The 21,512-nt window shown below is 64.3% G+C and overlaps 3 protein-coding genes across 5 annotated transcripts in view; 2 read left to right on the forward strand and 1 right to left on the reverse strand.

The window, feature by feature from the left end:
• Positions 1 to 18,593, forward strand: part of REEP4 (receptor accessory protein 4) — a 115,103-nt gene extending 96,510 nt beyond the window's left edge. Inside the window, exons 1-8 of one of the 3 annotated variants that reach the window (XM_063420131.1) lie at positions 15,790 to 15,938; positions 16,733 to 16,805; positions 17,073 to 17,149; positions 17,272 to 17,392; positions 17,731 to 17,865; positions 17,970 to 18,069; positions 18,165 to 18,310; positions 18,389 to 18,593. In XM_063420131.1, the coding sequence (XP_063276201.1) occupies positions 15,907 to 15,938; positions 16,733 to 16,805; positions 17,073 to 17,149; positions 17,272 to 17,392; positions 17,731 to 17,865; positions 17,970 to 18,069; positions 18,165 to 18,310; positions 18,389 to 18,454 (750 nt within the window). In that variant the 5' untranslated portion in view covers positions 15,790 to 15,906 and the 3' untranslated portion in view covers positions 18,455 to 18,593. The other 2 variants (XM_063420130.1, XM_063420132.1) reach the window with 2 other exon arrangements.
• Positions 3,053 to 8,127, reverse strand: SFTPC (surfactant protein C). Its single transcript, XM_063419987.1, has 10 exons — positions 7,607 to 8,127; positions 7,358 to 7,507; positions 7,105 to 7,245; positions 6,545 to 6,655; positions 6,309 to 6,406; positions 4,404 to 4,809; positions 3,819 to 4,187; positions 3,631 to 3,741; positions 3,448 to 3,558; positions 3,053 to 3,330 (listed from the first exon to the last, which is right to left on the reverse strand). The coding sequence occupies exons 1-10, from the start codon at positions 7,991 to 7,993 to the stop codon at positions 3,235 to 3,237; spliced, it is 1,980 nt and encodes a 659-aa protein (XP_063276057.1). The 5' UTR covers positions 7,994 to 8,127; the 3' UTR covers positions 3,053 to 3,234.
• Positions 8,265 to 12,232, forward strand: LGI3 (leucine rich repeat LGI family member 3). Its single transcript, XM_063420109.1, has 8 exons — positions 8,265 to 8,799; positions 9,490 to 9,561; positions 9,643 to 9,714; positions 9,803 to 9,874; positions 9,963 to 10,034; positions 10,559 to 10,728; positions 10,823 to 10,987; positions 11,088 to 12,232. The coding sequence occupies exons 1-8, from the start codon at positions 8,582 to 8,584 to the stop codon at positions 11,903 to 11,905; spliced, it is 1,659 nt and encodes a 552-aa protein (XP_063276179.1). The 5' UTR covers positions 8,265 to 8,581; the 3' UTR covers positions 11,906 to 12,232.
• Positions 18,594 to 21,512: the final 2,919 nt, after the last annotated feature.

Raw genomic sequence — 21,512 nt, forward strand, 5'->3', positions numbered from 1 at the left:
ACATTTCCCACCCCACATTTCCTGGGCCTGGACTCCCAACCCTGCATCCCTGGTCCTTTACCCCTTATCCTGCACCCCACATCCTGGGCAGCACCCCAAGGACTGAAAGAGCACCCCAGGAACTGGGAGAGCACCCTGGGAATGGTGGGCAAGGAGCCCAGGAGGAGGATGAGCACCCCAGGGGCAGGATGGGGACCCCAGGGGCAGGATGGGCACCCCAGGAGAAGGATGGGCACCCCAAAAGCTGGGCAAACACCCCAGGAAGGGTGGCCAAGCACCCCAAAAGTGGGATGAGCCCCTCAGGGAGGGTGTGTGAGCACCCCAGGGAGCTGGGTCAGCACCCCAGGGAGTGTTTGGGGAGCAGGGTGAGACCCCAGGGCCATCCGAGGGTGCCCTGATGCCAAGACCCAGCGCTGTCCCCTTGCAGTGTCCCTGCCTGGGATGTTCCAGCCCGGGAATGCTGCAGCAGGAGCCGGGGCTGAGCTGATCTGGCTCATCCCGTGCTGCTCCTGCTGCTCCCACAGACCCATCCCCATCCTCTCAGCACTCCCAGAACTGGAATTAACTTCACTTTTTAAGGATTTTAAGTGTTCCCTGTGTCCGGTGACCTCCACAGAGACACACTGGGTGACACTGGTGTCCAGGCTCTGCTCCCTTCCCTGCCCACCAAGCCCCCAAATCCTCTTTCCCTTCACTTTTTTGGGGATCCCCTGCACCCAGGGCCTGGCTTGTTCCCACCAGGAGTGCCAGAGTCTCCTCCAGCCCTTATCTCCGCTGCTCTTTTCCTCCCCCAGCAGGATCATCCCAGGATGTTTTCCTCGTTCTCCCTTATTGCAAAACCCACATCCAGCAAAACTTCCCTCCTCAAAGCAGATAAATAAACCCGGGAGAGCCGGGCTGGCTCCTGCCCTGCCCCCGGCCCTCACGCCTCACAGCGCATCCCAGGGATGGGAATTTGGGGAGCAACCCCTGGATTCAGCTCCGATCTCCCAAAAAAACAAACAATCCAGGCTTTGGAATACTTTCTGTTTTCACCCCGCGCTCGGGCTGGGGAGGATGTTTGCGGGCCGAGTCCCTGGATGATGTCAATCCATGATGTCAGGGTCCAGCCGGCCGTTCCCACCCTGAGATCGCCCCTTTCTCACGCAGCGCTCCGGGGAGCCCGGGCTCTCTGAGGAGCCTTTTCCCAGCCCGGCTTTCCCACGCCGGGCTCAGCTCCTGGGACGTGGCTCCCTCGCAGCCGTGCTGGTGGTCCTGGAGGTCGGTGGCCAGCAGAGTTCCAGCCTGGAGCCCTACCTGGAAAGGGAGCTGAGCATCCCACCGGGCCTGGGCTCATCCCAGGAGCCCTGGGTGGAAGTCACCTGGCACGGGCACATGGATTCCAGCGCTGCCACCTCAGCCTGCCCGCCCTGCAGGGCATCCATGGCACCCTGGAATGGCAGGAGGGCCGTGCCAAGGGTGGGGGACACCAGGAGCTGCCAGGAGCATTCCTGGATCCCATCCTCGGCTCTCCGTGGCTTCCATCCCCAAAACCTCTGCAGCCAAGAGCAGCCCGGGGGGTTCCCAGGACCTTTTCCCCCACGGAACCGGGAGCAGTGACCCCCTCGGAGACCCCCGTGCAGTGAGTGACCGGCGCTGGGTTGTCCCCTGTGGCCACAGTGACACAGCCCAGGGGGGCTGGAGGGTGGCACCTCCTCTTCCCAGGGTGGGATCCCCCCCTCCCAGCACCTATTGGGGGGTTTACTCTGATTTCCCCTGCCAGGACCCCCCGAGGTCCCCACTGTGCTGCAAACCTCCGGAAATCGGGATACTGGAATTATTGCACAAGGACCTGGGGGTCCTGCCAACTTTCTGTCACCTCCTCCATCTGCTCCGGCCTTGGGGGGAGGCCGAGGGGGTCTGGGGGTCAGGGAGGGGTTGGGAGGGGACACCCCGGAGCTGCAGGAGGCCCTGGATGGGTGCCCCACATCCCGGCCAGCTGCAGCTGCGCTTTCCCGGCAGGAGCAGCTTCCCCAGTGCCAGGAGTGGGAACGGGGCTGGATCCAGGTGTGGGGGCAGTGGGGGGCTGGCGGTGCCCACTTTGGGACTGGCACGAGGCAGCTGTGGGGCTGGCGGGCTCCCATTGCCAGGGGGATTGGATGGGCAGCTCCGTGTTCCTCCAGGACAATGGCCTGGTCCCAATAACTCCTGGTCCCAATAATTCCTGGTCCTAATAATGCTGAATCCCATCCTAATAACGCCTGAGCCTAATAAAATCCTGGTCCTTATAACTCCTGATCCTTATAGTACCAACATCTCAGTCCTAATAAAATCTGATCCCAATAACACCTGATCCTGACCCTAATAATTCCTGATCCTAAGAGTACTGGCATCCCCATCCTAAAAACACCTGAGCTTAATAATGCCCGATCCCAACACCAGCTCCTTCATCCTAAAAATCCTAATAATGCTCGATTCTTATAATGCCTGATCCCGATACCTCCCGATCCCAGCAGCTCCAGCATCCCTGCCCTAAATCCTCTGGGTGAGCGATCCCTGTCCTCGGGCAGCGTCTGGTGGCCGCGGCTGCTTTGGGCACAGGCTGTCTCCAGGAATAGCTCCCAGCCCTGATTCCTGCCCTGCTCCTTTATTCCGGCCTGGCACAGCACAGACCCATTTTTCAGGCCGGCCTGGCTCTGGCAGCAGGCCGGGGCAGCTCAGGTCAGGCAGCCACGCTCTGGGGGGGCTCCTGTGAGCCCCCAGGCTGTGGCTGCAGCAGAAATTCCCCCCAAAATTCAAGCCCGGAGCCCCTCGGGGCGTTTTTAAGGCACGGGAAAGGCGGGAGCTGGCGGGAGCCGGGAGCGAAGAACTGGAACGGGGAATTGTGTTTTTTTAAATGTCATGTTTTTTTAAGCTCGTTTTTGCACTTGGGTTTGGCGAAGCTGAGAAGACTTAAGTGACAAACCAGCTGTCCCCCGGCGCGGCGCACACACCCCCGCCCGCCCCCGGCCCCACGCCCGCAGCCCCCCGCGCCCCTCCAGCACCGACCCCCGACCCCTCCTCACCCCCCGCACCCCAAAATCGGCGTGGGGGGCGCGGGGGCGGCCGCGGAGGAGCCGCCGATGCTCCCGGCGGGGCCGCGCCTGTCGGGGACGCTGCACGGCAAAGCTGGCGCTGTGAGGGTGCTGCCGGGTGGGCGGGGGTCCCCGGGGGTCCCCCAGGGGTCCCGCGGGCCCCCTGCCCACCCTGCGGGCTCTAAGCCCAGTACACAGGGAGGAGGCTGCACAGGATGCTCGCCGTGGTGCCCAGGAGCGAGCGGTCAGAAAGAGGCACGGAGATCTTGTCCTCGGCCTGGACAGGGGGGACAAGGGACATTCTTCAGCATCATCTTCATCATTCCCCATGTCGGGGGGGCTGCACAAGCCCCTGAGACCCCCCGGCCCCTCCCTGGCCCAGCCGGGTCCTCACCTGCTGGCGCTGGAAGGTCTCAACCACGGTGTCCAGCCCCGGGACGTTGTCCTTGTCCACGCGGGTCACGAAGCAGGCGTGGTGCAGTTGGGGTCTGTAGCTCACCAGCAGCTGTCGGAAGCCAAACCCAGCTCAGCTCCCCCCATCTCCCCCTCCCCGCGCCCCCCAGAGCCCCCCACTCACATTCCTGTAATCGTAGACCACTGTGGCTGCCTTCCCGTCCCCGCCGTCCAGGTAGAAAGCGGCCTCCTCCTCTTCCCAGCCAGCTCCGGCCCACAAACCGGCCCGCAGCACCTGCAGGGGGGCGAGGGGCGACCTCAGCAGAGCCCCCTCCCCTGGGCACCGGGGGTCTCCGCGGGGTCCCCACTCACGGCGTCGGCGCGGTGCTGGTCAACGCTGAGCCGCATCAGCAGGACGACGGCGATGACGACCACCAGCAGGACCACCACGAGCGCGGCGATGAGCAGGCAGCGCAGGCGGCCGCAGGAGCCCAGCAGCTTGCGGGGCAGGTAACAGAGCAGCCGGGGCAGGCAGCACAGGGACCTCTTGAGGCAGCCGGAGCAGCCGGCGCAGCCGGGACACTTGGGACACTTGAGACACTTGGGGCACTTGGGGCACCGGCAGCACTTGGGCAGGCAGCAGCACTTGGCGCAGCACCAGCTGCATTTGGTGCAGCATCTGGCGCAGCACGCGGCGCAGCGCAAGCAGCAGCCTTGGCAGCAGCAGCCGTTCCCCGAGTCCTGGGGGGTGGGAAGGGGGGGAGATGCAGGAGGTTGGGGGTGGGATTGCAGGGGAGCAGCTCTCCTCTCGCTGCCCCCCAGCACCCACCGCCTCTGGGCATCCCGTGGTCCCGACCCCGGGCACTGGTGCCTTGCTGGGATAAACTGGGCAAAGCCCGGGGCTGAGCTGGCTGCAGGGACACCCCGGTGTGGCAGTGCCACCCTGCAGGGACTCACCTCCTCTTCAAGCACCACCTGCTTCATGCTGCTCTCCATGGCTGCTGCCTCCTCCTCCTCCTCCTCCTCTTCTTCCTCCTCCCATTCCCAGCCCAGCCTGGCCGCCAGGACTGGGAGCTTTATACTGGGACCCTGGGGTGGGGACAGCAGCGGCCCCTGTGAAGGGTTTGGTGGCCCTGGGGTGCGGCCAGGCCCTGGCATGTGACCACTCCAGGGGTGTTTGCTGAGCGCCCACTCCCAGCTGGACACCCCTGGGAACCGCAGCTCGAGAGGCTCCGGGGGCACTGGGTCAAGGGCTCTTGTCCCCAGGCACGGGGACTTCTCTGCTGCCCAGCAGCGAGGTGGCAGGGCCAAAGCAAACCCTGCAGGGTGGAGCATCCGGCCGTGGCCGCAGCCCAGGCCAGGCCTGGCTCACGTCCCTTCGCCAGCTTGGGCACCTGGAGCCGCTCGATGTGGCAAGGAGCAAACAGGACATGGAAGATTTCCTGGAATCCGCAGGGATGGGGTGGGAACGGGGTCACCGTGGCCTGGGGGAGCGTCCCTGACCCTCGTCCTTGGTCTGATGCTCGGACACCGCCGCTGGTGGCTCCTGGGGCTGGCAGAGGTGCCCACAGCGTGGAGTTTTTTGGGGTGAGGGGGTCCCAGCTCTGGCGTGTCCCCCTCAGGTGGCAGGGGGACAATGCTGGGCCTTGGTTTTGCCTCTCCTGAAACTGGGACCCCTCCAGCCACCTCTGGGACCCCCAACACCTGCAGCCAGGTACTGGGGGGGTGAAGGCTGCCTCCTTTCCCAGGGTGTCAAGGGCCACAAGAGTCCCTTGAGTGGCTCCTGGCTGTTCTCAGCCACTGTGGGAGCCCTTATCACCTTTCCTGGCCCAGGGCACCCTCTTGACCCAGCTCCTTATCACGGTCAGGGTTTTTGGGAAGCAGAGCTACTGGCTCTGAGTCAGCACATGGAAATGTCCCCTCTGTTCCCAGCAAAGTGTCACCCCCCTGGAGTTGTGACCCTCATGGCAGTGATTTTGGGGACAACACTGAGTTTGCAGCTCTGGAAAGATCAAATCAACTTCCAGGGGTCTCTTTTCCCCCTCCCAGCCACGCTGCTTCCCTGTTTTCCAGGGCAGCACTTGGAAGTGGCCCCGAAGGTTGCTCCCCGCTGATGTGGGGCGAGAGGGGCTGGAATGGAGGGGAAAAGGGAGAGGATGGGGATGGGGGGAGCTGGGACCAGTGGACCGTGGTGTCTGTGGGTGGCCCAGGGCTTGGCTCCCACTGGGGATGTGGCACAGCCCCTCTGTCCCCACCGGTGTGAGGAGGGGACAGGGTTGGGAGCATTTTCTGAAGGTCTGGAAGGGCAGAACTCGCTCCTTCCACCTCACCGTGCATCCTCCAGACTGGGAGAGGCACGGGTGGGGACACTGGAGGGACACAGGTGGGGACAATGGGAGGGCACAAGTGGGGACAGTGGGACCATTGTGTGCATTTGTGCTGCTGCCCCCCGTGTTTGATCCCTCCCGAGCTCCTCTCACCCCAACATGAGGGATCCCCCTCCCCACCCTGCACCCCACAAGGTGTCACCGTGTCCCACCCCTGGGACACCGTGTCCCTGTCCCCAGCACCCAGCAAGGCCAAGAGCACCACTCGGAGGCGGGGACACAGGCTTTACTTTGTAGACAGAAGCAAATCCCAAAGCAAATCCCACTTTTTCTTTTTTTTTGGCAAGAGCAGTGGGAAAGCCGCGCTGCCAAAGCAACAGGGGATGGAGCACCCCCGTGGTGGGGGGCTGTCCCCGGGATGGGGACGAGAAGGAGGAGGAGGAGGAGAGGTTCCCGCGTGTCCCTCCTGGAAGGCGACGTGGGGGACAGTGACATCCCCGTGTCACTGTCCCGTCCCACTGGGAGCTGCTGCTACACCCAGAACACGGGCACGGCGCTGCAGAGGATGTTGATGGTGGTGCCCAGGATGGAGCGGTCAGCCAGGGGCACGGCCTTGTCCCCAGCGTCCTCATCCTGCAGGACAGAGAGCAGAGCAGGAGCTGCCACCCTCGGCAGCCCCCAGATGGGACAAACCCCCAGCCCCACATTGTCCAGGGCTGTGCTGAGCCCGGCCTGCCCCAGCCCTGTCCCCGAGGGGTGGTCACCGCTCACCTGCCGGCGCTGGAAGCTCTCGGTGACAGCGTCCAGCCCCGGGAAGTTGTCCTTGTCCACGCGGGTGATGTAGCAGGCGCGGTGACGCCAGGACCTGTAGCCGACCAGCAGCTGTGGGCAGAGAGAGCCGGCTCAGCTCGGCTCAGCTCGGCTCAGCTCAGCTCGGCTCAGCTCGGCTCGGCTCGGCTCAGCTCAGCTCAGCTCAGCTCGGCTCAGCCCGGCTCGGCTCGGCTCAGCTCAGCTCAGCTCAGCTCGGCTCAGCCCAGCTCAGCTCAGCTCAGCCCAGCCCAGCTCAGCTCAGCTCAGCTCGGCTCAGCCCAGCTCAGCTCGGCTCAGCCCAGCTCAGCTCAGCTTGGCTCAGCTCAGCTCAGCTCAGCTCGGCTCAGTTCAGCCCAGCCCAGCTCAGCTCAGCTCAGCTCAGCTCAGCTCGGCTCAGCCCAGCTCAGCTCAGCTTGGCTCAGCTCAGCTCAGCTCAGCTCAGCTCGGTTCAGCTCGGCTCAGCCCAGCCCAGCTCAGCTCAGCCCAGTCCCGTCCCCGCCGGTCCCCGGTTCCCCTCACACCTTGCCGTAGTCGTACACCACCGTGGCCGAGGCGTTGAGCCCGTCCCGCACCGCGAACGTCCCGGTCCTTTCCCTCTTGCTCATGGCCAGCTGCTGCGGGCCGCCCTGCCCGTCCAGCCCCTGCACCGTCATCCGCAGCACCTGCCAGGGGAGAGGGCAAGGGCAGCTCTGGGGGGCTGAGCTCCGTCCCCCCAAAGCTGCGGTGCCACCCCAAAACCCCCTCCCGTGGCCGGGGGACCCTTCCCGCCCTCACCGTCTCGGCGTGGGACTCGCTGAGGTGCAGCCCCAGCAGGAGGAAGGTGACGTTGACCACCACGAGGGCCACCACCACCAGGGCCACCAGGAGCAGGAGGCTCTTGAGCTCGTGGGGGATGCAGGACAGGCGCGGGGACTCCGTGTACCTCTGTGGGGACATCGGGGAGCACCGGGCTGAGCCGCCGGCCCCGGGGGAGGCAGCTGGGGCTCAGCCCCGCGCCCAGGGTGGGCGGCGGGTGCTCCTCACCGGAGGTGCCTCCTCCATCAGCGCCTCTTTGGAGCTGTCGTCCATCTCTCCGCGCGCTCCTGTCCCTCTGCCAGGCCGGCCCCGGGGGGATTTATAGGATCCCGGGCGGCCGGGGAGGGCTGGGGCCACTCCAGCTGCCGAGGAGCCACTCGTGCTGTTTGCTGAGCCCAGAGAAGAGCCGGGGAGGGGACACAAAACCTCCGGGGGCCCTTCCCTGGCATTTCCCCGGCAGCGCTGAGGGTGCCAAGGCAAACAGTGGGCAGCGCCCACCCTCCACACCCAGCCCCGGGCTGTGGCAGGAGGGGTCCCCGGGGGGGGCTGCACCCCCGGTTCTGCACGGGCAGCTGCGTGTGCCCCCCCGGGCGGGCAGGAGCTGGCTGCACTCATTGTTCCCGCGGGCGCCGTGCCAGGGACGGCGCAGATGGACGCCTGGCATGGGAGAGAGGGGTGCCAGGGACGGACGGGGTGGGTGCCCAGCGTGCTGCGGCCACCGCGGGCAGGGAGCTGGCGGGGGCAGCGCTGCGGCGACGAGGTGGGGGAGCCACCGCCGGGGGTGTCACCCCTGTCCTGTCCTGTCCTGTCCTGTCCTGTCCTGTCCTGTCCTGTCCCCCAGTTCTGAGCACCCCAAGAGCAGCCCGGGGCTGCCATCCCCGCGTGGAACCCCCGGTTTGGTGGCTGCCGGGGACACGCGCGCACGGACACGCGTGCAGGGGATGCTGGCGCTGTCACTCAGCCGCATCCCTCCCTCCTCCCTGCATCCCTCCTCTCCCTCCCTCCTCCCGCAGCACCGGGCATGGTGTGCTGCAGAGCCGCGGGTCAGGCGCCCGCAGCCTCCGCCGCTTCTCCTCCACGCTGAGATCCCCGGGGGAAACAAAAAAGAAAAAGAGAGGGGAAAAAAAGGCTTTTGCACAGCTCCTGGGCACGGCGGCGTTGGGAGCAGCTCCCGGGATCACACAGGGATAAGGCCAGGGCGTGATGGAGCTGCGGCGCGGCAGGAGGATGCTGAGGGACCGGCTCCCCGCTCGCCTCCTCCTCCTCCTGCTCGCCGTGGCCTGGCTCTGGCTGCCGGCGGAGGGGCGGCGGCCCCCACGGCCCCCGCCGTGCCCCCCGACCTGCTCGTGCACCCGGGACACGGCTTTTTGCGTGGACTCCAAGGCCGTGCCCAAGAACCTGCCCCCCGAGGTCATCTCGCTGTGAGTACCCGGGATGGGGACAGGGCTGGGGACAGCGTCACAGCCCAGGAGCGCGGGGCTGGCAGGGGCAGGGACGCTCCTGCTGGGCTGCACTGGGGGGCAGGGCGGGGTAGGGTCAGTGTGGGGGGCTCCGGGGGAAGGAGGAGGCTGGGGACAGCCCGGGACCTGTCCCCGTGTCCTGCGGTGCTGGCACACGCAGCCATCCATCAGTGCCAGGCGGAGCAGGGCTGCCGCCTGTCCCCGCTGCGACCTTGGGCACCAGAACCCCGAGGGGACACGGCTGTGACCTTGGGGACCGTAGCCCCGAGGGGGGCACGACTGGGAGGGTCCCGACAGAGGGTCCCTGGGGACACGGCTGTTCCCCGGAGCCTGGCACGGGGCTGCGTGGCAGAGGCGGTGTTTACACCCGTGCGCTTGTGCTCACACACCCGCTGGTGTGTGTTTACACACGTGCGTGTGCACATGGCCCGGGGCCAGGGGCTGCCGCAGGGCGTGGGCAGCCTGGGGTGGGTGCCAGCCCCTCGTCCCCTCCGTGTCCCCACACCCCCCAGGGGGCTGCCGGGGTCCCTCTGCCGCGTCCCGGCGACCCTCACGGGCTGCACCGGCGGGCAGCAGGTGACACAGGGGGCCTGGGGGTGGCAGTGTCGCGCTGATGTCACCCCCCGTGCTGAAGCTCGGTGTCTCCCGCAGGACCATGGTGAACGCAGCCTTCACGGAGATCCGCGAGGCGGCCTTCGCCCACATCCCCTCCCTGCAGTTCCTGTAGGTCTCCCGTGCCCCCGGAGCCCCCTCGGCGCCCGCCCTGCCCGGCCGGCGCTGACGCCTCCCCCCGTCTCTTTGCAGCCTCCTCAACTCCAACAAGTTCACGCTGATCGGGGACAACGCCTTCGCCGGGCTGTCGCACCTGCAGTACCTGTGTGTGACACGGGGACACGGGGACAGGGGGACAGGGAGGGCACAGGGACCCTCGGGATGGCCCGGTCACCGTCTGCTCCCATTCCAGGTTCATTGAGAACAATGACATCCAGGCTCTTTCCAAGGCCACCTTCCGTGGGCTCAAGTCCCTGACACACCTGTGAGCACCTGGGGGACACTGCGGGGGTGGCCCTGTCCCTTCATCGCTGCCAGGGGAGTGTCACCCCCACAACCCTTCTGTCCCCCAGGTCCTTGGCCAACAACAACCTGCAGACGCTGCCACGGGACCTCTTCAAGCCGCTGGACATCCTGAGTGACCTGTGAGGCTGCCACAGCACCGGGGCCCCCCGGGGACACCGGGCTGGGCAGAGGGTGACATCCCGGGGGCTGGGGCTTGGGCAGGGCGCTGGGGATGGCTCGGTGCCATCCCTGGCAGGGACACTGAGCTGAGCAGAGGGTGACATCCTGGTGGGTGCTGGGGGTGGCTCAGTGCCATCCCTGTAGGGACACTGAGCTGGGCAGAGGGTGACATCCCGGTGGGTGCTGGGGGTGGCTCAGTGCCATCTCTGTAGGGACACTGAGCTGGGGAGAGGGTGACATCCTGGTGGGTGCTGGGGGTGGCTCAGTGCCATCTCTGTAGGGACACTGAGCTGGGGAGAGGGTGACATCCTGGTGGGTGCTGGGGGTGGCTCAGTGCCATCTCTGTAGGGACACTGAGCTGGGGAGAGGGTGACATCCTGGTGGGTGCTGGGTGTGACTTGGTGCCATCCCTGTAGGGACACTGAGCTGGGCAGAGGGTGACATCCCGGTGGGTGCTGGGTGTGACCGGTGCCATCCCTGGCAGGGACCTCCGTGGCAACACGCTGGCCTGTGACTGCAAGATCAAGTGGTTGGTGGAGTGGCTGGAGAGCACCAACACCACGGTCCCCGCCGTCTTCTGCAGCAGCCCCGGGCAGTTCGAGGGACAGCGGATCCGGGACCTGGCGCTCGGTGACTTCCAGTGCATCACCACGGGTAGGGCACTGCCACCACCTGTCACCTGTCACCTGTCACCTGTCACCTTGCTCCTAGGTGTTCAGACCCTCACTGCCACCTCTCCCTGCTCCAGATTTTGTCATGCACCAGGTCCTGCCCTTCCAGGCGGTGTCGGCCGAACCCTTCACCTACGCCAGCGACCTGTACGTGGCCCTGGCACAGCCGGGTGCCAGCAGCTGCTCCATCCTCAAGTGGGACTACGTGGAGCGCAAACTCCGCGACTTCGATCGCATCCCGGGTGAGGAGCTGGGCTGGGGGTCCCCTCCTGGGCCGGGACCCGATTTGGGGTGACCCTGGGTGGGCCCAGCCCCGGTGTGACACGGTGTTGCTGTTGCCAGCTCACTCAGCGGTGCACTGCAAGCCCATCGTGGCACAGGAGCAGCTCTACGTGGTGGTGGCTCAGCTTTTCGGCGGCTCCTACATCTACCGCTGGGACACGGCTGTGGACAAGTTCATCAAGATCCAGGACATCGACAGCCAGAAGATCCGCAAGCCCAACGACATCGAGGCCTTCCAGATCGAGGGCGACTGGTACTTCGTCATCGCCGACAGCTCCAAGGCCGGCTCCACCAGCCTCTACCGCCTCAACCAGAACGGCTTCTACTCGCACCAAGCCCTCCACGCCTGGCACCGCGACACCGACGTGGAGTACGTGGAGAACGACGGCAAACCACGGCTGATCATCTCCAGCAGCTCGCAGGCGCCCGTCATCTACCAGTGGAGCCGGGCGCAGAAGCAGTTCGTGCCGCAGGGCGAGGTGGGCGACGTGCTGGACGTGCAGATGGTCAAACACTTCAGGGCCAAGCGGGAGCAGTTCCTGTGCCTCAGCCGCTACATCGGCGACTCCAAGGTGGTGCGGTGGGAAGGGCAGCGCTTCGTGGAGGTGCAGACGCTGCCGTCGCGCGGCTCCATGGTGATGCAGCCCTTCGCCGTGGGGCAGCGCCTGTACCTGGCGCTGGGCAGCGACTTCTCCTTCACCCACGTCTACCTGTGGGAGGAGGAGAAGCAGAAGTTTGCCAAGTTCCAGGAGCTCTCGGTGCAGGCCCCGCGGGCCTTCCGGGCCGTGCCGGCGGCCGACGTGCAGCTGCTGCTGGCCCCCAGCTTCAAGGCCAACTCGCTGGTGTACCGGCACGTCGTGGTGGACCTCAGCCTGTAGCTGGCACCGGGAGAGCCGCCGCACGTGCATGTGCCCACCACCCCTTGCCCCTCACCCTCCCCGGGCACCCCCTGTCTCAGCCCTCCACCTTCACTCAGCCTCACGGTGCCTCAGTTTCCCCACGGTGCTCCCGGTTTCGCCCTGTGGGGTGCAGGGAGGGAGGCTGGGACACCTCTTGCCCTGCAGAGCTGCACCCCAGGGGGATGGAGAGGGTTGGGGGTGTCATGGGTTGAAGCTGGTTAAGTGCCAGTGTCGCTATGGTTTTTGGATGGCACAGGAATAACAACATGACTCTCTGTGATGGTAAAAATGAGAGCAAACTTTATTCTTCTAAATTCTACTTTTACAGAGTAGTTTAGTACAAAGAACGTGACCAGTTATTCAGCTTCTACACCGTTCAGTAAACATTTCTTTCCAGTAAACACGTTGGAAAAACACCACCTGCAGATGGTTTCTTACTTCCCAAGGTTTGTTTGAATTCCTCCTTAAGATTTCTCAGGCCAACGTGAGAAAGTTGCTCGCCTGCCTTTCACACAGACACCGGCAGGCCTGAAGCCTAAATTCAGACCAATGTACAGTACACTCATGAGTGTATATTTTTCCTAATAAACCACAGTGAGATGTGGTCATGAACAGAGCAGAGCAGGCCTAAAACTTGAAATAGAAAGAAAATTTTATCAACTTACATAACAACAGACAATAGACAAGAAAAGAAAACCCAAACACCCAAAAGCAGAAAAGAAAACCTCCCAGAACACTTCTTCTCCTCCCCCCAGTTTCCATCCCTTGCATGATCTAACAGTTAACACAAGCACATTATCCTCATCCACTTGCTTAAACCTTCCACAACCCTGTTCCCAATCTAAGTCATCATCCCTTAAAAAACCAATCTTCAATCCATGCAGGGAGAGAGGAGTCACCACAGATCCCCACAGGAAACACAGGTCCCCCTCCCGTGTTCCCGTGTCACCCATGGCCCTGCCCGGGGCAGTCTGCCGGGGTGACACCCTCCTTTCCATGTCACCCATGGCACCACACGGACAATTCTACCAGGGTGACACCCTCCTTTCCATGTCACCCATGGCACCACACGGACAATTCTACCAGGGTGACACCCTCCTTTCCATGTCACCCATGGCACCACACGGACAATTCTACCAGGGTGACACCCTCCTTTCCATGTCACCCATGGCACCACACGGACAATTCTACCAGGGTGACACCCTCCTTTCCATGTCACCCATGGCACCACACAGACAATTCTACCAGGGTGACACCCTCCTTTCCATGTCACCCATGGCACCACACAGACAATTCTACCAGGGTGACACCCTCCTTTCCATGTCACCCATGGCACCACACGGACAATTCTACCAGGGTGACACCCTCCTTTCCATGTCACCCATGGCACCACATGGACAATTCTACCAGGGTGACACCCTCCTTTCCATGTCACCCATGGCACCACACGGACAATTCTACCAGGGTGACACCCTCCTTTCCATGTCCAGCGCCCTCAGCACCCTCCATGGACTAAAACTGCATAAAGAGCTCTTTAAGGATGTTTGGACAAGTACCAAAACCCAGCCCTCTTCTCACATTGGGACAGCAGCCCCCCCCCACATTTACTCCTGGGGCCGAGGGTTCTAAGAACAGTCCACAAAGTCTCTGGTTTTGAACCAAAAAGCGTCTACCTAAATACAATCTTATTTATGTTCAGGAGAGTCTAGGGTCTATCTATGGCTGACATTACACAAGAAAAGTGCAGCCCAAAAGGCCCCTCCTGTTCCTCTCTGCCATGGGGGGGATCCTTTTCATTGTCCTTTATCATCTTAATCCCAGGCTGTCCCCCTCTCTTCTGAGACCACCAGCCATGAGAATCCAGGCTGGGAACAGTTCTCCTCTGCCTCACAAAGAGTTAAAAGCTTCTGTTCCCCAGCAAGGCCACAGCTCAGGCTCTCCAAGGCTGCGGCAGCTCCCACACACAGCTGGGCACCTTCTCCCTGGGCGGGGGGAGGACAGGGACAGGGGGGACAAGGGGACAGGACAGGGGGAGGGGGACAGGACAGGGGGACCAGGGGATGGGGACATGGGGACGGGGGGCAGCTCCGAAGTTCTGCACCTCTCCATCCTGGTTGGGGCTGGTTTAACTCCAGTCTCGTTCTTTCTCTTCCCACCTCGGGGTCCGGGGCTACCTCAGCCAGGCCCACCTGGCCCTCCTCCCCTGCCCCCCTGGCCAGCCTGGGCAGGGGAGAGGAGAAGATGCTCTTCTGCTGAAAGCAGAGCTAAGGAAGAGAAAGTCCATCTGAGAATCCTTGCTTTTAACCCCTTGTGTCCTCAGAAGCGTGTCCAACCCCTCAGTGGCCACCGAAGGTGCCAATAAAGGGGCTGTGGTACACTGACCACATTAGTTTGACCTCAGCTTCTTGAAAAAAACCTCATTTCCCCTCAAACCAGGACAGGGGGTCTTGGTCAGCTCAGGCCATGGGCTGGGAGCTGGTGGCAGGAGGGGTCAGGGGGTTCCCAGGACGCTGAGGAACTTTGGGGTGCTCCAAAGGGGGTGGGATGGCCAAGGTGGGTGAGGAAGAGGGGATGCTCCGAGGAGGATGATGATGGGATCCTGAGGATGATGATGGGACGGTCCAAGGCCACGGGAGCCCCGAGGTAGATGCAGATGGGATGCCCCCAGGACGATGGGGTGCTCCAGGATGCCCCCAGGACGATGGGGTGCTCCAGGATGCCCCGAGGCGGGCACAGATCCCCAAGGACAGCAGAACGCTCCAGGCCGACCGCTACCGTCCCTCTCCATGAGCCTCCAGCAGCTCCCCGTGCCCACGGCCCCACTGCCAGGCAAGACCAGCGGGGTGTCCGTGCCCACCAAACCCCCCCAAATAAACACACTGTGACCCCCAGCCCTGCCCTGTGTCCTTCCAGCCGCTCCATCCCTCATCCCTCGGCACAGGGGAGCGGGAATTCCTCATTTTGAGGCGCCCCGGGCCCCGCACGGGGGGTTTGCTCCAGCAGAAACCTTGGCCCGGGTGCGGTGGGGAGCAGGAGGTGTTTCCCCAGGCAGCGGAGGCTCTGCCGGACTGGTTTTCCAGCGGAGCGTTTCCCTGGCTCCCGGGTGTGTAAATATGCATGTGAAAAACCACCAATTACACGCACAAAGGAAGAGCCTCTCGCACGTAAGAGGCACCCCCGGGGCACCCATGGGTTTGGGGAGCGGGATGGCTTCTCCCAGGGCATTGCCACGTGTCCCTGCCTCAGTTTCCCTGGCAGGAAAAAGCGGGTTTGAAAGCACCGGGAGCACTGCGGGAGGGTTCTGGCAGAGTGAGATGGGGAATTTGGGAAACGCTGGATGAGTCCTGAGGCTGCAGAGCCAAAGGAGGGTGGCCCAAAGAGACGATTCAAGCAGCTTTTATTTTCTGGGGAGCATCTCTCAGGGCTCCACGCTTACAGTGGAATATTCCACATCACCAAAACATCAAAAAAGCATCGCATCCCCTCCAGACCCAATAATAATCCTTTAACATCAATCAGAGCACCTCTCCCCTCCCTTCCCTACCCGTTTATTGCTTTAAAATTTTGATGTTTTAAGATATAAATATATATATTTAACCCATGTTTAGTATATTCTATATTAACATTTACCGTATTTAGGGAATTTATAAAATGTTTTTATTTTATAAAGCTGGGACACCGCTCCACATGGGGGGTGACACTAAAACGGGGTCGCAGTTGCCCGTTTGAGGGCATTGCCCTTTTAAGAGGCGTGGTGCCCGTTTGAGGGCATTGCCCTTTTAAGAGGCGTGTTGCCCGTTTGAGGGCATTGCCCTTTTAAGAGGCGTGGTGCCCGTATAGGGCATTGCCCTTTTAAGGCCCGCACTGCGCCTGCGCCGCTCCGTTGCTACAACTTTCAAGATTTGGATCCGCTGCCTCGAGCTCCGGGGGAAATTTGGGGAGATTTGGACGCCTCAGAGGGACACGGCACCGAGCGCACCATGATGTTCTGGATCCTGGACTGGATGTTCGAGTGAGCGGGGTAACGGGGCTGTAACGGGCGGGGGTGCCCCGGGCCGGGGGCTCACAGCGATCCCCGAGCCCCTGCGCCCCCTCCGGGTATCGCATTAACGGGGGTCCCCCTGCTGGGCCCGCAGCGGGGGCTCCGTAGAGAGACCCCAGGCGGGGTTTTGGGGGGACCCCAAATTTCGTGTATGGGGGTAACCAGCACTCCCCCCGCCCCCCAAACGTGTCGCCCCCCGAAAACGGGACCCTGAGCTGCTGCTGGCCCTCCCTGCCCGTGCTGGGCACGGCGAGCACGGCTGGGGTCCCCTGCATCACCCATGGGTGGGGGTCCCCTGTGGTGCCCTGGAGGAGTCCCCGCACCGTCCGAGGACGTCTCTGCTCAGAGGGTCCCCGCATTGCCCGGCGGGGTCCCTGCTCAGGGAAGGTCACCGGGACACGAGGTGAGTGTTTGGGGGGCTGGTGCCTCCTCACGCAGTGCCCCGGCACGGAGCTCGGCACCGGAACCACCGTCCCGGGGACCCGCGGGGCGGGGGCCGGAGCGAGCCCCGCGGGGACCGAGCCCGTGCCCTGCCTCCGCCCGGACAGGTCGGGCCGGTCCCGCGGCCGTGGCAGTGACACCGCGCTCATGGCTGAAGCTCCCCGGAGGCTCCCGGACCCTTTTCCCGGGCCCCCCGGGCTGGGGACGGTGCTGCAGCGGCTCCGGGGCAGGCTCCGGCGCTGGGGCCGGCAGCTGTGCTGGTCCCTGTTCCTGCTGCTCTACGCGGGGTGGCCGTGCTGTCTCACCCCCTCTCTGCCTTACAGACTGCTCTTCGGAATGCTCTACCCTGCCTACGCCTCCTTCAAGGCCATGAAGACGAAAAACACCCAGGAACACGTGAGTTGAGTGCCTGGGAAGCCCTTTCTGGGCTCCAGTCCCCCCCGTTCCCGGGGGTCCAGTCCCCCTTTCTGGGGTTCAGCCACACTTTTTCCAGGGCTCCAGTTCCCCCTTTTTTCCTGGGGCTCCAGTCCTCCCCTTTTTCCCAGTTCCTCGTCCCGCTTCTCTGTCTCCAGTCCCTCTTCCCAGTCTCCATTCCCCCTTTCTGGGGTTCAGCCCCCTTTTCCCAGCCCCCAGCCCCTCTCAGGGCTCCCGTGGCTCCCCCAGGTGCGGTGGATGATGTACTGGATCGTCTTTTCCCTCTTCATGACCACAGAGAACTTCACCGACCTCTTCATCTCCTGGTGAGGCTGGGGAGCGACTCTGGGTGTCCCCATGTCCCCAAACCCCCCTCCAGAGCTGCTGTGTGGGGGGAACAGGAGGTGCCTTTGCAGCCCCCCCATCTCCTGCCCCTCTCCTGGCCCAGGTTCCCGTTTTACTACGAGGTGAAGATGGCCTTTTTGGTGTGGCTGCTGTCCCCGTACTCGCGGGGGGCCAGCCTGCTCTACCGCCGCTGCGTGCACCCCATGCTGGCCAGCAAGGAGGAGGTAAAGCCTGGAGCCCGGGGGGGCTCCCCCTCCTCCCGGCCAGCCCGGGGGGGCTCCCCCTCCTGCCCAGCCTGAGGGGGTTCAGCCCCCCCAGTCGGGGTGGTGATGGCCCAGGGATGTGGCATTGTCCTGGGAGGTGACAATGCTAAGGGACATTGCAATGCCTCAGGCTGGTGATGATGCCCAGGGTTGTTGTGACGTCCCTGGAGGTGACAATGCCCTGGGAAATGACAATGCCCCTGAAGTTGACAGTGCCCAGGGACATGGCCATGCCCAGGGAGGTGACAGCGCCCCAGGCCACCACCCTGCACTCCAGCCCCACCCCTCTTGTCCCTCAGGACATCGACGAATTCCTGGCCCAGGTCCGGGAGCGCAGCTGCCAGACCATGCTGACCTTTGGCAAGCGGGGCCTCAGCCTGGCGGCTGCCACCGCCATCCAGGCAGCCACCACCGCCATCCAGACGGCCACCATGGTACCCGGGGAGCAAATCCCACCCCAGCGGGGTGACAGGAGAGGCTGGTGTCCCCTGGGTTGGGCTCTGATCGTCCTGTCCCCTCCCTGTGTCCCCCCACGCAGCGCCAGGGCATGCTGGCTGAGCGCCTCTGCAGCTTCAGCATGGAGGACCTGCCCCCCCAGCGCAGGACCTGGCTGTGCCTGGAGGATCAGGAACTGCTGGGTGAGGAGCTGGAGGGGGTCACAGTGAGGAGGGGCCCTCCAGCACGGCCCACGGTGGCCTTGCTGGGAGCTGGCGTGTCCCCCCCTTGTCCCCAGGCCATGGCAGCGGCCGCCGCTACGAGAGCAAGACGGACAATGAGGAGTCGTGGTCGGAGTCGAGTGTGTTCTTCTCGCCGTCCCCACTCCAGGACCCCAAAGACCAGTCCCGCAGCCAGAGCCTGAGGAACAACGTGGGGAAAGAGGTACCGTGGGAGGGGGGCACACGGTGGGGGGCGTGGGGCTGCCTGAGGGGGTCCTGACCTGTCCCTGTCCCTGCCCAGGGCTCTTCCCGGCTCCTGCGCAGCCACACCAGGAGGAAAGTGATTGTGTCGGAGCAGGACAGCTAAAAATCCTGGGAAACTTCTGCCAGGAGGCTGCAGAGGAATTGGCTGCTGTGGCATCAGGAGGGAACCGCGGCTCCTGAGTGCCCCGGGGCGGCTCCTGAGTGCCCCGGGGCGGCTCCTGAGTGCCCCGGGGCGGCTCCTGAGTGCCCCGGGGCGGCTCCTGAGTGCCCCGGGGCGGCTCCTGAGTGCCCCGGGGCGGCTCCTGAGTGCCCCGGGGCGGCTCCTGAGTGCCCCGGGGCGGCTCCTGAGTGCCCCGGGGCGGCTCCTGAGTGCCCCGGGGCGGCTCCTGAGTGCCCCGGGGCGGCTCCTGAGTGCCCCGGGGCGGCTCCTGAGTGCCCCGGGGCGGCTCCTGAGCTCCCTCCCAGCCCCCCCAGCTTGGCGCTGGCGCCTCTGGTGTGGGGTCTGGCCCCTCATTTTCCACCATCCTGTGAACACTCCAGGCTCTGTGCCCCTCTCCTGCTGCTGTGGCACCTTATTCCCAACATTCCTGTTCCCCTGGGAGCCAGGAGTGGCTGTGCCTTGTCCCTCTGATGCCAAAGCCCCCCAGACACAGACTGACACCCCCATGCTTGAACCCGGAGCGCTGGGCAGCAAACGACTTTTAATGGGTTTTGTACGTGAAAAAAATAAAGGTTGTTTCAGATTTTGTGCAGCAGGAGTTGTCCTCTGCTCTGTCCCCTTCCACAGGAAGGTTCCTGAGGTTGTTTTTTCTCTTGGAGGAAGCTCTGGGATCCATCTGAGACTCCTCCAGGGCCTCTCCCGTGCTTTCACCAGGGTCCCAGGTAGCAGCCTCAGGCTTCTCCAGGAAAGCTTCCTGAGATTTTTTTCCTTTGGAGGAAGCTGTGCCCCCAGGGATCCATCCAAGGCTCCCTCCAGGCGTCTCCCAGAGGCTTTCCCCCATTTCAGGTTCCAGAATCGTGGGTAGCATCCCCAAGACTCCTCCAGGGAAGCCTCCCGAGGCGATTTTCTCATTCGGGAGGAACTCCAGCCTTGGGAATCCACCCCGTGCTCCTCACGGGCGTCTCCCAGGGCACCTTTTGCCACCCCCTTGCTGTCCCTGAGGCCTCTGGTGGCATTGCCGAAGTTCCCGGGGTCCCTGCAGTAGCCGCGTCCCCCACGGCGTGGCAGCAGCAGCCGTGGGACACCCGGGATGTCCCCGCCGGACATCCCCGCCTCGCCCCCTCTCGCTGCCCACCGGAGCTCCCCCATCCCACCCCAGGGGAATCCCGGCTCCTTCCCGGGCCGGGGCTCGTCCCCAGCCTGGGTGGGCGGCAGGGGAGGGTGGCACAAGGTGACCCTGTCGCCTGCGCTGCCCCCGTCCCGCCGTGCCCCTGCTCGCTGGCATCAATCCCCTCGCTCCCAATCCTCCGTGCCCTCGCCCCTGGGGCCAGCTGTATTTTTAGCCCTTGGCTCTCGGGGGTCTTCCCAGGGCAGCGGGAGCGGCCGGGCCGGGCCGGGCTCTGCGGGGCGGCCCGGGGCAGGCAGGGGTGTTGGAGCAGATTAGGTGGAGGTGGCTGGATTAGCCCCGTAAAACTGCCCGGGAGACGATTACTTAAAGCAGCGGGGAAGGAAGGCTGGGTGGGGACAGCGAGGGCCAGGGGGCTGCCTGTAATCCCCCTAAAGCCGCTTAGGGAGCGCGGTTCCTCCAAGGATACGGCCCGGGGAGGCTGCTGGGGCGAGCCGGGGGTCAAAGAGGGGGTTCTCCCATGGTGGGGGGCTCCCGGGTGTGCCAAGAGAGGGGGGCAGCAGCGTTGGAGCCTCAGGGTTGCATCCCCAGGGTCAGGGCAGGGTCAGGGATTCCCAGCTTGGGGAAACTGAGGCACGACAGCAGCGCCTTCCCGAGGCAGGGGAAATGTGGGGTCCTGGGAAGGAACAAGGAGTTTGGGTGTCCTGCTTGGGTAAATCCCCGTGTCCCCCAGGGACTGAAACCCAAGGAGGGGACAGGAGGCGGGCGGGGTGGCACAGCCCGTCCCCCCCGGGGCTGAGGCAGCTCCGGCAGTGCCAGCGCTGATCCCAGCTGTGTCAGCGCACGGGCCAGTGCCAGGCTGCATCAGCAAAGCCCTAATCCCCCCCGGCTCGCCTGGCACCGCCCCAGCACAGCAGTTTAAGCGCCTGACCTGAGCTCGCCCGCTGCCGCCGTCCCCTGCGGGGAGGGGGCGCCAGGCTGAGCCCCCGCTGGCACCACTCTGGGGACCCCCTGTCCACCCTGGGGCAGCGTTTGGATGGCTGGAGGGGGGGACAGTGGGGCTGGGGGGTTGTAGGAGGTGACATCACCCAGGGGCTGCATCCCCAGAGGGTTCAGGGAGGGGATTGTCCCCCTCTGCTCCGCTCAGGTGAGACCCCAGCTCGGGGGTCCCCAATGTCAGAGGGACGTGGAGCTGCTGGAGCGGAGGAGGCCACAGAGATGCTCCAAAGCTGGAGCCCCTCTGGAGGCAGGTTAGGAGAGCTGGGGGTGCTCACCTGGAGAGGGAAGGCTCCAGGGAGAACTCAGAGCCCCTGGCAGGGCCTGAAGGGGCTGCAGGAGAGCTGGAGAGGGGCTGGGGACAGGGATGGAGGGACAGGACACAGGGAATGGTTCCCTGCCTGAATCCTTGGAGCTGGCAGGGGCCCGGTGACGCAGGGCTGCTCCTTCTCTCAGCTGGCAGGGACTGATGCTGTGGTGCCAACCCTGGGCTGTGGTGCTCCCGGGCCAGGCACTGCCCGTTCCTGGGGGGCAGCAGCCGGTGCCTGAGGTGCCATTGGGGGTGTCACCATCCCTGTCCCCCCCCGGGCAGTGCAGGGTCGGGGAAATTGGGGTCATTACTCCTAAATGGGATTTTACCTCCCCAGGGTGCTGCTGAGTGCTTGGGGTGCCACCCCTGCACCCCACAGCATCCCCCTCTCCCCCCAGCCCCCCCGAGGTGCTGTCGGGGATGGCGGCAGACCGAGCGCCCCCAAACCCACCCTGGTGACACCGAGTGACATCCCCGCTCCTGCAGCCCCCTCCTTCCTCCCTGCCCCCCTCCCGGCTCGTTTCACCCGCTGCCTTTGCCGTGGGATGCTCTCGCCATCCCTGGACTGC

The sequence above is a fragment of the Prinia subflava genome, chromosome 29 (genome assembly GCF_021018805.1).
Source record: "Prinia subflava isolate CZ2003 ecotype Zambia chromosome 29, Cam_Psub_1.2, whole genome shotgun sequence".
Classification (NCBI taxonomy): domain Eukaryota; kingdom Metazoa; phylum Chordata; class Aves; order Passeriformes; family Cisticolidae; genus Prinia; species Prinia subflava.